This window comes from Nerophis ophidion, linkage group LG13, assembly GCF_033978795.1.
Source record: "Nerophis ophidion isolate RoL-2023_Sa linkage group LG13, RoL_Noph_v1.0, whole genome shotgun sequence".
In the NCBI taxonomy this organism is placed as follows: Eukaryota; Metazoa; Chordata; class Actinopteri; order Syngnathiformes; family Syngnathidae; genus Nerophis; species Nerophis ophidion.
Genome location: NC_084623.1, coordinates 21,214,513 through 21,229,398, shown reverse-complemented (window position 1 = coordinate 21,229,398; position 14,886 = coordinate 21,214,513). Strand labels below are relative to the sequence as shown.

Sequence of the window (14,886 nt, the reverse complement as noted above, 5' to 3'; positions counted from 1 at the left end):
ACATGCACACGACTGCAAGGCATACTGGGTGACACCGAGTACACTAATGGTTGTGATATAAACCATTTTAACACTCTTGGTAATATGCGCCACGCTGTGAAGCCACACCAAACAAGATTGACGAACACATTTCGGGAGAACATCCTCCCAGTAACACAACATAAACGCAACACAACAAATACCAAGAATCCTCTGTATCCATGACACATCCTGACTCTTTTATACACCCCGCTAGCAGGGTGTATAAAATTGACCCTAGTGTGTGAATGTGAGTATGAATGTTGTCTGTCCATCTGTGTTGGCCCTGTGATGAGGTGGCGCCTTTTCCAGGGTGTACACCGCCTTCCGCCCGATAGGCTCCAGCACCCCCCGCGACGCTGAACGGGCCAATCGGTAGAAAATGGATGGATGGATGGATCATCCTAAAATATGGCCAGTGAATCTGTCCTTGTGTAATCCAATCCTAAAGTAGGCCAAAAACTGCATGACTTGCACTTATAGCACGCCTCAAACTCCTCCCTGCTCCCTGCAGGTGTCATTGTGAACTACAGGATCTCCTGAGAGTCTGGAGACAGATCACGTGCTGCGTGTAAGGCAGTGTTTTTCAACCTTTTTTGAGGCAGGGCACATGTTTTTCAGGAAAAAATCAGTAGGCACGACACCGGCAGAAAACGTTAAATAAAGAAACTCCACCAGGTCGTCGTGCCTTATTTTGAGTTTGTTGGTGTTTTCTTTTGTGTAGTGCTTTAGTTCTTGTCTTGCGCTGTTATTTGGGGGGACCCTTCCTGTTTTGTTGATGTTTTCCTGTAGCCGTTTCATGTTTTCCTTTGAGCGCTATTCCCCACACCTCTCCCGTCCAAAGGCAAAACCCAGTAACTCAATTTTGGTCAAAACTGACCTGATAATAATTTTGGAGTTCCTAGGTGATATGTTTTACATTAGTGTATGCGATATTGTAATTTGTTCCGTAAGTAAGCTGTTACGCGCATGGCAGGACCTAGCAACTACCACATAACCGCGTGGATACAACAGAAAAACCTAGTATCTCAAGGGACCAATCGGAGCTTCTTTGTCAGTCGCCTCATTGTCTTTAATGAGACATTTGCCCGAATGGGGGCCGACGGTCAACCTGATTATGTGATATTATGGCACAAGGGGATACTTGGAAGATTGGCCCAGGACGTTGCAAGCACCTTCATTAAATGTATTGTTCTTGATTCTTCCCCTTGCATACTCTTTTGGGCATATAACTGTGGAGGTCAAAATAAAAACTGGACGCTGTACACGGCTCTTGCCCAATGTGCAAACGCAGAATGGGGCCCACCCGAGATTGTGATAAAATATCTGGAGAAAGGGCACACGTTCATGAGAGCAGATTCAATCCATGGCTCAATCGGCAAGAAAATGAAAGCTCAAGAAAACATCTAGTGTACCGCGGCACAATGGTTGAAAAACACTGCTCTAGACAGCACCGGCACTCAACTACAGGACATTATTTGCTGTTTATAATTACTGGTGTGCCAAAAAATGTTTTAACCCAATTAGGAGAATATACATAATCTCCCACGGCACACCATACTGCATCTCATGGCACACTTGTGTGCCACGGCACAGTGGTTGAAAATCACTGGTATAGGGCCCCTCCACCCGTTGTATGTGTGAAAAAGCTGGTGTAAAATGTCAATTACTGAATGAAATTTGACCGCAACTGTATTCATAGCTCTTTCCTGCCCCGTCACTGAAAATAATAAAATGTCAAATTTCTTCCGATATTTTTACTGTCCCCCATGGCTGGTCAGGATGGTACTGGGTACCGGGTTGGAGCCGTGTAAAGAGGGTTTGCAAGTTGACAGTTAAATGTGTTATTTTGCAGCAAAACATAAACTACTGAACAATTTATTTGCCACGTTTTAGTACAAACCATGCATCAAATTGAACCCAGATTTGATTAAAAAAAAAACAATCCACATGAATTAAAGGTCTACTGAAATGAGATTTTCTTATTTAAATGGGAATAGCAGGTCTATTCTATGTGTCATACTTGATCATTTTGCGATATTGCCATATTTTTGCTGAAAGGATTTAGTAGAGAACAATTGACGATAAAGTTCGCAACTTTTGGTCGTCAATAGAAAAGCCCTGCCTTTACCGGAAGTATGTGCTCGTGACGTCACGAGTTGCAGGGCTCCACACATACTCACATTGTTTTTAATGGGAGCCACCAGCAGTAAGAGCAATTCGGACCGAGAAAGCGACAATTTCCCCATTAATTTGAGCGAGGATGAAAGATTTGTGAAGGTGGATATTGATAGTGAAGGACTAGAAAAAAAAAAGGAAAAAAAAGCGACGGCTCCGGGCGGCGGCAGTGTGAGCGTTTCAGATGTAATTGGACACATTTACTAGGATAATTCTGGAAGATCCCTTATCTGCTTATTGTTTTAATAGTGTTTTAGTGAGATTTTAAAGATTGTAAAGACATACCTCGAGGTCGGGTGGCTGCGGTGAACACGCAGTGTCTCAGAGAGAAGCTGACGAGCAAAGCTCACAGCTGCCTTTTTGACCTGACAGCTGCTGCGGGACGACGAATAATCCACTGACGTCTCCGGTAAGATATATATCACAATTTCCCCATCCCAAAACATGCTGGTTGACGTAGAGAAAACATGTTCGCTTGACCGCTCTGCTTCGCAACAAACAAAGAAACATCGACTCTGTCTCGGTGCTAAAGACAGCTGCAATCCACCGCTTTCCACCAACAGCCTGGTTCTTTATAGTCTCCATTATTAATTGAACAAATTGCAAAAGATTCAGCAACACAGATGTCCAAAATACTTGGTAATTATACGATTAAAGCACACGACTTTTAGCCACGAGTGGTGCAGCGCAAATATTTCCTGACAGTCCGTGACGTCACGCGTACACGTCATCATTTCGCGACGTTTTCAACAAGAAACTTGCGGGAAATTTAAAATTGCAATTTAGTAAACTAAAAAGGCCGTACTGGCATGTGTTGCAATGTTAATATTTCATCATTGATATATAAACTATCAGACTGCGGGGTCGGTAGTAGTGGGTTTCAGTAGGCCTTTAAAGTGTGGCAGAAAATTTGTACTGGGGGGCCTAAATATGACATTCTGCTTAGAACACCAATATATACATGACAATTATAAAAATGCAAATATTAGCGATGTAGGATATAACGATACAGGTAACTTCCTCTTTGTCAAGATTAATACCAACAACTTATATCTATTATTTTCTAAATGTAGGTTTAACCGTATTTTGTGCACTTTTCTTAGAGGCTGGCGCTCTTTATAGGCTTTTAGAACACAATGCTGGCGGTTCAAGTGGCTGAAAATCTGGTTTGTTGAAGTCTGATGTTTTTTTTCCCCTACTCATGGAATTTTTTGCTGAACATTTGGTGAAACAGTGAAGAAGTCCTACACCGTCGACGCCTTGTTTGTTTACAATGAACTCAGGAGGACCTTCATGACGGCGCGGCACAAGTAAGCAAAAAGGAGCGTTTGATATACTCACCCAAACCCCCCTACAGCACAGCATGGGTAATTTTTATCCGTATGGTGTCATACTCCCTCCAATCAACCCTAGTAAATACAGGATAGATCTTACAATTACAATTGCAAAAAAAAAAACAGGGATTCAGGTGAACTTTTGGGGTATACAGTAGGGAATGGCCCCATTCATGGGTGGATCTCATGTGAGACGAAGGTTGGGGGCTAATCATTTTGCAATGCAGTCTGCTGAAAATGATGGAAAGCGCCACTCTACATAGCAAGTGACGCTGTGGTCAAAGTTGGAATGGCCACAGAACACATTTTTAAGATATTCAACACTCAACTGGCGTCTGAAGTTGATAGTGCACCTCCCCGATTTGTCACGTTTCATGTGTCAGGCAAATGGGGCCATATGAATTCCTCTTCCTACTGTACTTACATACTTTAGAACAAAACAAATACATCACTTGATCATACATTAAAACAAAAATAGTTTCTAACCAGCAAGATATGCTGTTGGACAGGCATGCACGTGGGCTTCCCAGCATGCCTTGCGAGGCATTAAAATAGAATAGTTTTTATGTATATAGGCGTTTATTTTATACTGCGTAGTTAAAGTTAAAGTACCACTGATAGTCACACACACACTAGGTGTGGTGAAATTACCCTCTGTATATGACCCATCCCCTTGTTCCCACCCCTGGGAGGTGAGGGGAGCAGTGAGCAGCAGAAGGTGGCCGCGCTCGGGAATAATTCTGGTGATTTAACCCGACTCTAACCCTTGATGCTGAGTGCCAAGCAAGGAGGTAATGAGTCCTGTTTTTATAGTCTTTGATTTATTAATTATTCATGAATTGATTAGTACATTTAATAAGACTCATGTTTTGCATTGTTTTTTATTTAGTTGGAACGCACCAATATATATTATTTTTCTTTCGTCACAGTTTTTGGGGAGGTATTTGGTAAGGTTTGACCGTTGAGAATATGCATGTAAATGCTAAACTAACACAGTATTATAGATTGTGTAAGCGTGTCAATTATTTGCGTTTTTTTCGCCATTTTTGTGGTCTGTTTGGGAACATAATCCTGCAAAAAGCAGATAATTAGTGAGTTATTCCCAAGTGTTTGCTGTTACACGCCTATTTATTATTTAATTTTTACATTATTTTGTTTTAAATAACTATTTCATTAATCATTTGTGAATTGATTAACACATTTAATTAGAGTCATTTTTTAAAATAATATATGCATGTTTTTTTATTTAGTTAAAAAGCACCAATATTAATATTTTTTCTTTAAAATACATTAAAAAAAACATTCCTGACATACTGTCAGTGTATCATTGAGTGTGGACACAAGCTTATATTCGTATATTTACCTTCCCAGTTGTTCTCAAACTATTTTCTACCATGAACTACCGCGTAAAAAACATGTCTCTCCAGGTACCACCATAATGACCATCATTAAAATACAGTAGCCTAGTAGGCCTAAGTGTACATTAAAAACAGACCAGAGGGTTTATTTAACTTTTATATTTAATATTTTGGCCACTTTAACATTTATACAGGGACGGCGTGGCGCGTTTGGGAGACTGGCCGTGCCAGCAACCTGAGGGTTCCTGGTTCTATCCCCGCCTTCTACCAACTTTGTCACATCTGTGTCCTTGAGCAAGACACTTCACCCTTGCTCCTGATGGGTTGTGGCTAGGGCCTTGCATGGCAGCTCCCGCCATCAGTGTGTGAATGGGTGAATGTGGACAAAGTGTCAAAGCGCTTTGAGTACCTTGGCGGTAGAAAAGCACCATACAAGTATAACCCATTTACCATTTACCATACACAGAGTTTGAACAGTAACACTGTGTTTTAAAACGTAGTTAAGTGAGATGGAGCTCGTGTGCTATAGTTTGAGAATCCCTGACGTAGTTTGTAATAAATGATTCTCTGTGTACGCCTGTGTAATATATCCAGAGTCTAGGGACAAGGTGTAGAGATTCACTCATTAATAAGGGGGAACGTCTTATATTTGAGTTCATAAGTCCTCTTTGGAGCAGCATGGTTGAACAGGGGTTAGTATGTGTGCCTCATAATATGAAGGTCCTGGGCTCGGGAGCTTTCTGTGTGGAGTTTACCCCGTGACTGCCTGAGTTCCCTCCGGGTACTGCGGCTTCTTCCCACCTTTAAAAACATGCACCTGGGGATAGGTTGATTGGCAACACTAAAATTGGCCCTAGTGTGTGAATGTTGTCTGTCTATCTGTGTTGGCCCTGTGTAAGATGGTGACTTGTCCAGGGTGTACTCCACCTTCCGCCCGAATGTGGCTGGGATAGCTCCAGCACCCCCCGCCACCCAAAAATGGATGGATGGAAGTCCTCTTTGTTTGTTTGTTTGTTTGCATTCTGGTTCATGGAGGCTCCATTTTGATCATACCTAACCAGTTCTTCCTTCCTTTGCAACGTTTAAACATCGTGAGGGGACGAACTTCCAGAGTGGGTGCAAAAGAAAAAAAAAAAACGTTGTAAAAAGGGCTTAATAAATTCCCCGTGTCTGCACATTTATCCAGAGCCTCACCGACATGATGGACGAGCCAAGCGTACACGGCGCTCACGGCACGTCGCACTCGATGTACGGGATGTCGCTGTAGCGGCGGTCCACCTCCACCCACTGCTGCACAGCTCGGGTCATGATCTCCTCCGAGAGCTTCTGGGCGTAGTCCAGCAGCGCCGGGTTGACCCCAGGAGAACTTATTTCCACCAGGCCCGACTCCGAACGCACCAAGTGGGCCTTATCCCCCCTGGTCTTCCTCCCGTCCTGTTCCGCGTAGGTGCCCCCCTTGGATTTGACACACCCCATCCTACGGAGGATCCGCCTGGTCGGTTCAGTCGCGGTTCATCATTCGGACTCTCTCCATCCACGTCCGGCCATGACTGTGTCCATGTATCGCGCGACGGATAGGCTTAGTATGCCCACGGCTGCGTGAGTCCGCTTGCTGTGCGACCCGTAGTCCCGCTCCTTTCTTTTGCTGCACGTGGAAGAAAAAGTGCATTAAGATGCAGATGGCGGTGAACGAGGAGAAGTGTGGCAGCAGTTGCATGACCCCCACCTCCAAAAGGGTGCGAGCTGGTTTTTTGGACTTTGATGGCTCAGTCCTGTGGCCTATTTTACCTTGCGTGGCACATACAGTGGGGCAAACAAGTATTTAGGGGCGGCATAGCTCGGTTGGTAGAGTGGCCGTGCCAGCAACTTGAGGGTTGCAGGTTCGATTCCCACTTACACCAACCCAATAGCCGTTGTGTCCTTGGGCAAGACACTTTACCCACCTGCTCCCAGTGCCACCCACGCTGGTTTAAATGTAACTTAGATATTGGGTGTCACTATGTAAAGCGCTTTGAGTCACTTGAGAAAAGCGCTATATAAATATAATTCACTTCACTTCACTTTAGTCAGCCACCGATTGTGCAAGTTCTCCCACTTAAAATGATGACAGAGGTCTGTAATTTTCATCATAGGTACACTTCAACTGTGAGAGACAGAATGTGGGGGAAAAATCCAGCAATTCACATTGTAGGAATTTTAAAGAATTTATTTGTAAATTATGGTGTAAAATAAGTATTTGGTCAACCATTCAAAGCTCTCACTGATGGAAGGAGGTTTTGGCTCAAAATCTCACGATACATGGCCCCATTCATTCTTTCCTTAACACGGGTCAATCGTCCTGTCCCCTTAGCAGAAAAACAGCCCCAAAGCATGATGTTTCCACCTCCATGCTTCACAGTAGGTGTGGTGTTCTTGGGATGCAACTCAGTATTTTTCTTCCTCCAAACACGACGAGTTGAGTTTATACCAAAAATTTCTATTTTGGTTTCATCTGACCACATGACATTGTCCCAATCCTCTGCTGTATCATCCATGTATCCATTTTGGTATAAACTCAACTCGTCGTGTTTGGAGGAAGAAGAATACTGAGTTGCATCCCAAGAACACCACACCTACTGTGAAGCATGGGGGTGGAAACATCATGCTTTGGGGCTGTTTTTCTGCTAAGGGGACAGGACGACTGATCCGTGTTAAGGAAATAATGAATGGGGCCATGTATCGTGAGATTTTGAGCCAAAACCTCCTTCCATCAGTGAGAGCTTTGAATGGTTGACCAAATACTTATTTTCCACCACAATTTACAAATAAATTATTTAAAATTCCTACAATGTGAATTGCTGGATTTTTTCCCCACATTCTGTCTCTCACAGTTGAAGTGTACCTACGATGAAAATTACAGACCTCTGTCATCATTTTAAGTAGGAGAACTTGCACAATCGGTGGCTGACTAAATACTTTTTTGCCCCACTGTAAATCTGCTTCCCGCCCATCTGTTCCACTAACGCAGCCCCGAGTCATGCACGCTTCACAACATGTGCTTCATTCATAAAAATTAAAAAAAAAACACCCTCCTTTATTGCTGGAAAGTACACCATACTTACTTTGAAGGGCGGGGGACGTCCGTGTCTTCTCCATCTCGTGGAATAATAAGCTTCTTTAAACCGGAGTCCTCTCCTCTTAAAACCCGCGAATAAACGCCTTGAATCCACAGCAGCGTGCGTGACACGATGGGGGAGGGGGGTGGAGGGGGTGCTCACGAAGGGGTGGTGATGGGAGAATTTTCTAGAAAAGAGAAACCCGGCAACATCCGTCCGCTGCTCGCAAAACGTCAACACGAACAGCAGCACGAAGCACGCGTGTGCAGACCTCAGCTTCGGGCGGGCCGAGGCACATGTCGACCAGGCCGATATCGCCAGGGAGTATCCATATCGAGTGAATGTGATTTGAGGAGATGGATATTGGTTAGTTTTAGTTTTTTTTTTTGTTCCTCTGTTCTCTGACACATCAGGGAAATAGTACTTTAAAGGCTTACTGAAATGAGAATTTCTTATTTAAACAGGAATAGCAGGTCCATTCCATGTGTCATACTTGATCATTTTGCGATATTGCCATATTTTTGCTGAAAGGATTTAGTAGACCACATCGACGATAAAGTTCGCAACTTCTGGTCGCTAAAAGAAATGCCCTGGCTTTACCGGATAGTATGTGCGCGTGACGTCACGAGTTGCAGCGCTCCACACATATTCACATTGTTTATAATGGGAGCCACCAGCAGTAAGAGCAATTTGGACCGAGAAAGCGACAATTTCCCAAATAATTTGAGCGAGGATGAAAGATTTGTGAATTAGGATATTGATAGTGAAGGACTAGAATAAAAAAAAGCGGCGGCAGTGTGAACATTTCAGATGTAATTAGACACATTTACTAGGATAATTCTGGAAGATCCCTTATCTGCTTATTGTTTTAATAGTGTTTTATTGACATTTTAAAGATTGTAAAGACATACCTCGAGGTCGGGTGGCTGCGGTGAACACGCAGTGTCTCAGAGAGAAGCTGAGGAGCCCAGCTCACAGCTGCATTTTTTGACATGACAGCTGCTGCGGGACGACGAATAATCCACTGATGTCTCCGGTAAGATATATATCACAATTTCCCCATCCAAAAACATGCTGGTTGACGTAGAGAAAACATGTTCGCTTGACCGCTCTGCTTCACAACAAACAAAGAAACACCGGCTGTGTCTCGGTGCTAAAGACAGCTGCAATCCACCGCTTTCCATCAACAGCATTGTTCTTTATAGTCTCCATTATTAATTGAACAAATTGCAAAAGATTCAGCAACACAGATGTCCAAAATACTGTGTAATCATGCGATTAAAGCAGACGGCTATTAGCCGTGTTTGGTGCAGCGCTGATATTTCCTTACTCTCCGTGACGTCACGCGTACGCGTCATCCTTCCGCAATGTTTTCAACAAGAAACTCCCGGGAAATTTAAAATTGCAATTTAGTAAACTAAAAAGGCCGTATTGGCATGTGTTGCAATGTTAATATTTCATCATTGATATATAAACTATCAGACTGCGTGGTCGGTAGTAGTGGGTTTCAGTAGGCCTTTAAGAATGTTGTGTTTATTATTTTTATTTTATTTTTTACATATTTTTGGGGGTTGCTTGTTTGGGGGAGGGGCATTTGTCATGTGTTTAATTGTATTTCTGGACTGTATATGTAAAAAAAATATGTTTAAAAAAAAATATATACATGTATATATATTACGTACGGAGGGGGAAAGAGACAGGCATCAGTTCAATAGGTTTATTGACACTAATGGTGGCACAAGGGTTGGTGCATGTGCCTCACATTACAAAGGTCCCGAGTCATCCTGAGTTCAATCCCGTGATCGGGATCTTAATGTGTTGAGTTTGCATGTCCTCCCTGTGAATGCGTGGGTTCCCTCAGGGTACTCCGGCTTCCTCCCACCTCCAAAGACATGCACCTGGGGATAAGTTGATTGGCAACACTAAATTGGCCCTAGTGTGTGAATGTGAGTGTGAATGTTGTCTGTCTATCTGTGTTGGCCCTGCGATGAGGTGATGACTTGTCCAGGGTGTACCCCGCCTTCCGCCCAATTTTAGCTGAGATAGGCTCCAGCTCCCCCCGCGACCCCAAAAGGGACAAGCGGTAGTAAATGGATGGATGAGGGACGGTGGGGTGTGTATGCTACTAAAAGTGAATGGTGCAAGACCATCCATTCTTCCAATTTCTACCGCTTGTCCCGTTCAGGGTCGCGCGAGTGCTGGAGCCTATCCCAGCTGCATTTGGGCGGAAGGAGGAGTACAACCTGGACAAGTCGTCACCTCATTGCAGGGCCAACACAGATTGACAATACTCACATTCACACACTATGTGTGGAATTAACAATGTAAATGTTACCTGAGTTTATTGTAAATGTGTGTTGGATGAATCCTTCGTCAGACCAAAGGGGCAAGGTGACAAGGCAAGCAAACGGTCAGGCGCTGGAGAGAAGCAACAAGGTCCGCGTCCAACCAGGGGTCGAGGATCGAGGGAGACAGTCCGGAATCCAGAGGGAAGTCGAGGCACACAGCTCGATCACGGGAAACAGGGGGAACACTGCGGGGAACACAGAGGACATAAGACACGGGAACAGGGAAGGCACAGAGAGAGCAAGTACGCAGGAGGGAAGCCAGAGACGGGATGCTTACTATGAACAGTGAACTATGTTCCGTCACTGGATCTTCGGGTCTGCTGGTCTTTATGTTGTCTGTTTTCATCAGACACAGATACGCTGATTGGTGATTGCCTGTAGCCTGGCAGGCGCGTGGCCGTGAGACGAGAAGCGCGAGCAGGGGCGTGTCTCGGCGCGCTTCTACCGGAGGTGCCGGCAGACCTTGCAGCAGATGACATGCGGGATTGCGCATGCTCCGTGACAGTATGTATGTGTGTGTATGTATATATATATATATATATATATATATATGATTACGTATAAAATACTTCACGGTCTAGCTCCATCCTATCTTGCCAGTTGTATTGTACCATATGTCCCGGCAAGAAATCTGCGTTCAAAGGACTCCGGCTTATTAGTGATTCCCAAAGCCCAAAAAAAGTCTGCGGGCTATAGAGCTTTTTCATTTCGGGCTCCAGTACTCTGGAATGCCCTCCCGGTAACAGTTCGAGATGCCACCTCAGTAGAAGCATTTATGTCTCACCTTAAAACTCATTTATTTACTCTAGCCTTTAAATAGACTCCCTTTTTAGACCAGTTGATCTGCCGTTTCTTTTCTTTTTCTTCTATGTCCCACTCTCCCTTGTGGAAGGGGTCCGGTCCGATCCGGTGGCCATGTACTGCTTGCCTGTGTATCGGCTGGGGACATCTCTGCGCTGCTGATCCGCCTCCGCTTGGGATGGTTTACTCCTGGCTCCGCTGTGAACGGGACTCTCGCTGCTATGTTGGATCCGCTTTGGACTGGACTCTCGCGACTGTGTTGGATCCATTATAGATTGAACTTTCACAGTATCATGTTAGACCCGCTCGACATCCATTGCTTTCCAAGGTTCTCATAGTCATCATTGTCACCGACGTCCCACTGGGTCATTATTGTCACCGATGTCCCACTGGGTGTGAGTTTTCCTTGCCCTTATGTGGGCCTACCGAGGATGTCGTAGTGGTTTGTGCAGCCCTTTGAGACACTAGGGATTTAGGGCTATATAAGTAAACATTGATTGATATATATATATATATATATATATACTGTATATATATGCATCCATTTCCTACCCCTTATTCCCTTTGGGGTCGCGGGGCCGCTGGTGCCTATCCCAGCTACAATCGGGTGGAAGGCGGAGTAGACCCTGGACAAGTCGCCACCTCATCGCAGGGCCAACACAGATAGACAGACATTATTTGCACTCACATTCACATACTAGGGCCAATTTAGTGTTGCCAATCAACCTATCCACAGGTGCATGTTTTTGGAAGTGGGAGGAAGCCGGAATACCCGGAGGGAACCCACACAGTCACGGGGATGACTTGCAAACTTCACACAGAATGATCCCGCGCCCGGGATTGAACCCTGACTACTCAGGACCTTCATATTGTGAGGCAGACGCAGTAACCCCTCTTGCACCGTGAAGCCGTATATACTTTACGCTATTGAATTTTTTTGCTTAAATCAGGGGTCCCCAAACTTTTCAACTCAGGGGACGCATTGGGTAAAAAAAATTTGGGCGGGCGCCAGGCTGTGTGTGTGCGCCGCACGCTCGCCCGATACTGCGATGGGAAAATGCATTGTTTAACAATACGATTTGCCTGAGTAGCTAGGAGACCCCGAGAGTAACAAGCAGTAGAAAATAGATTACAAAGGACTAATTTTAATTTACCTGAGTCTGATTCTGATTTTAATTTAAAAAAAAGAATTGGGACTTCCCACGGGCCGGAGTTTGGACGATGGCAAGCCAAATTCGGCTCGCGGGCAGTAGTTTGGGGACCACCGTCTTAAATCATGTGTGTCCAAAATGTGGCCACAGGGCTATTTACGACCAGTAGCCAGAAGTTTTTTTTGCCCGCAACAAAAAAATTATTAACAGTAAAAGTGTTTGGGGAAAAAAAACGTGAGGTAATGATACAAATGCTGAAAACATGATACACATTTTTAAAGGTTTAAGCATGTGGGACATTTGGATACTTTTTGATTTTGTAAAAAAAAAATGCTAGTAACAAAATTATATATCAACACTTAAGTGAAACATTTTAATAATACTAGTTTTGTATCAAAATCAGCTTTTTGTCAATACAATATGCCTTTTTGCTTTTTTTTCTTACATTCTAACTGTTGCTTTTTTTCCGACAATGTTGTGTGCCAACAAAACTCGAGCTGTTGTCCGCAAATGGACACCTGGCTGAACTTTGGACAACCCTGGAGTAAGATTCAAGATTGTTTATTGTCATATCCATAGTTAAACAGACAGTTTGTCGTACAATGAAAATCTTACTTTGCTAGTCCACCCTTCAACAAGTTGCACGGTACTTAGCTAAAAATAAAAATGTAAAAGTATATACAAGGCACAGTAAGTAACATAACATTATTGCACATTCTGATATGGAGGTGACCTTGGGTCACATCAGCAGTTAAAGTGTCTTTAGTGATCAAATGTGAAAAGTGTCTACAGTGATGGTTCACAGTTCGGGGGTGGTCAAGGTAGCTGTCTTTTGTTCAAAAGACAAAAGTAAAGAGGGGGGGGGGGGATTAGCATTCACAAGCCTGATGGCCTGTGGGTAGAAACTGTTTGTCAGTCTCGTGGTCCTGGATTTCAGGCTCCTGTATCGTCTGCCTGATGGTAGGAGGCTGAAGAGACTGTGCTGGGGGTGTGTACTGTCCTTTATGATGTTGTGAGCTCTCCTGGTGGCCCTGGTAGAGTACATGTCCTGTAGTGAAGGGAAGGCTGCTCCAGATATGTACTGAGCAGTTTTAATCACTCCCTGGAGTGCCTTCCTGTCCTTAGCAGTGCAGTTTCCATACCAGACCGTGATTGAGCTGGTAAGGACACTCTCAACCGTACTTCTATAGAAGATGCTGAGAATTTTGGGTGGCTTACCAAATGTTTTCAGCCTTCTTAGGAGGTACAGTCGCTGCTGGACTTTCTTTATTGTTTGTTGGGTGTTGTGATCCCAGGTGAGGTCCTCGCTGATGTGGGTCCTGAGGAATTTAAAGGTTAAATGATAAATAAATGGGTTGTACTTGTATAGCGCTTGTATAGCGCTTTTCTACCTTCAAGGTACTCAAAGTGCTTTGACACTACTTCCACATTTACCCATTCACACACACATTCACACACTGATGGAGGGAGCTGCCATGCAAGGCGCTAACCAGCACCCATCAGGAGCAAGGGTGAAGTGTCTTGCTCAGGACACAACGGACGTGACGAGGTTGGTACTAGGTGGGGATTGAACCAGGGACCCTCGGGTTGCGCACGGCCACTCTTCCACTGCGCCACGCCGTCCCTTAAGGTTTTCACCCTGTCCACCTTTGTCCCCCCTATGTACAATGGTGTGTACTGTGCACTCCTTCTCCTTGGGTCAATAATCATCTCCTTGGTCTTGTCTGTGTTCAAGGAGAGATTATTATCCTGACACCAGGCCACCAGTTCCGCTACCTCCTTCCTGTACGCTGCCTCAGCTCCCCCGGTGATCAGTAAGACGACCGTAGTATCATCCGCAAACTTGATGATACTGGTGTTGTTCTGGGAGGCGACACAGTCGTGTGTGAAGAGGCTGTACAGTAGGGGGCTCAGCACGCAGCCTTGGGGGGTCCCTACGCTTAGAACATTTTGTGCCTGATGTCTGGTTGCCGATTCTGACTGACTGGGGCCGGTTTGTGAGAAAGTTCAGGACCCAGTCACAGAGGGTTGGTGTCAGACCAACAGTGAGGAGTTTAGCAGTGAGTTTTTGTGGGATGATCGTGTTAAAAGCAGAGCTGTAGTCGATGAACAATAGCCTGGCATAGGTGTGCTTGCCCTCTAAGTGGGTGAGGGTGGTGTGGATGACGGTGGACTGGTTCTGCCGGTAGGCAAACTGTAGAGGGTCCAGCGTGTCTGGGATGGTCTTATTGATGTGTGACATGACTATCCTCTTGAAGCACTTTATCACTATTGGGGTGAGTGCAACAAGGCGATAGTCATTCAGACAGGTCAGTGTTTTTTTTTGGCAGGGGCACGATGGTGGTGGTCTTGAAGCAGGTGGGCACAACAGCTTGTGCTAGTGACAAGTTGTATATGTCAGCAAGTAACTCAGCCAGCTCTGATGAACACACCCTGAGGGCCTGACCAAGGTTGTTGTCTGGGCCGGCTGCCTTCCGTGGGTTTGTTCTCCTCAGAAATGTACGTACCTCTGCTGTTGTCACAGTGAGTGGTGGGTCCTGCGTGCGCTAACTAACACTTTGTCACTTAAAAGGTAAAGATGACACAAAGTTTGGTCTTTAAAT

General features: G+C 44.7%; 1 protein-coding gene across 1 annotated transcript; it reads right to left on the bottom strand.

Annotated features, from left to right (window-relative positions):
• Nucleotides 1–4,788: 4,788 nt before the first annotated feature.
• Nucleotides 4,789–8,238, bottom strand: LOC133564924 (small membrane A-kinase anchor protein-like). Its single transcript, XM_061919450.1, has 2 exons — nt 7,990–8,238; nt 4,789–6,533 (listed from the first exon to the last, which is right to left on the bottom strand). Exon 2 carries the CDS (start codon nt 6,362–6,364, stop codon nt 6,116–6,118), a length of 249 nt encoding a protein of 82 aa, XP_061775434.1. The 5' UTR covers nt 6,365–6,533; nt 7,990–8,238; the 3' UTR covers nt 4,789–6,115.
• Nucleotides 8,239–14,886: the final 6,648 nt, after the last annotated feature.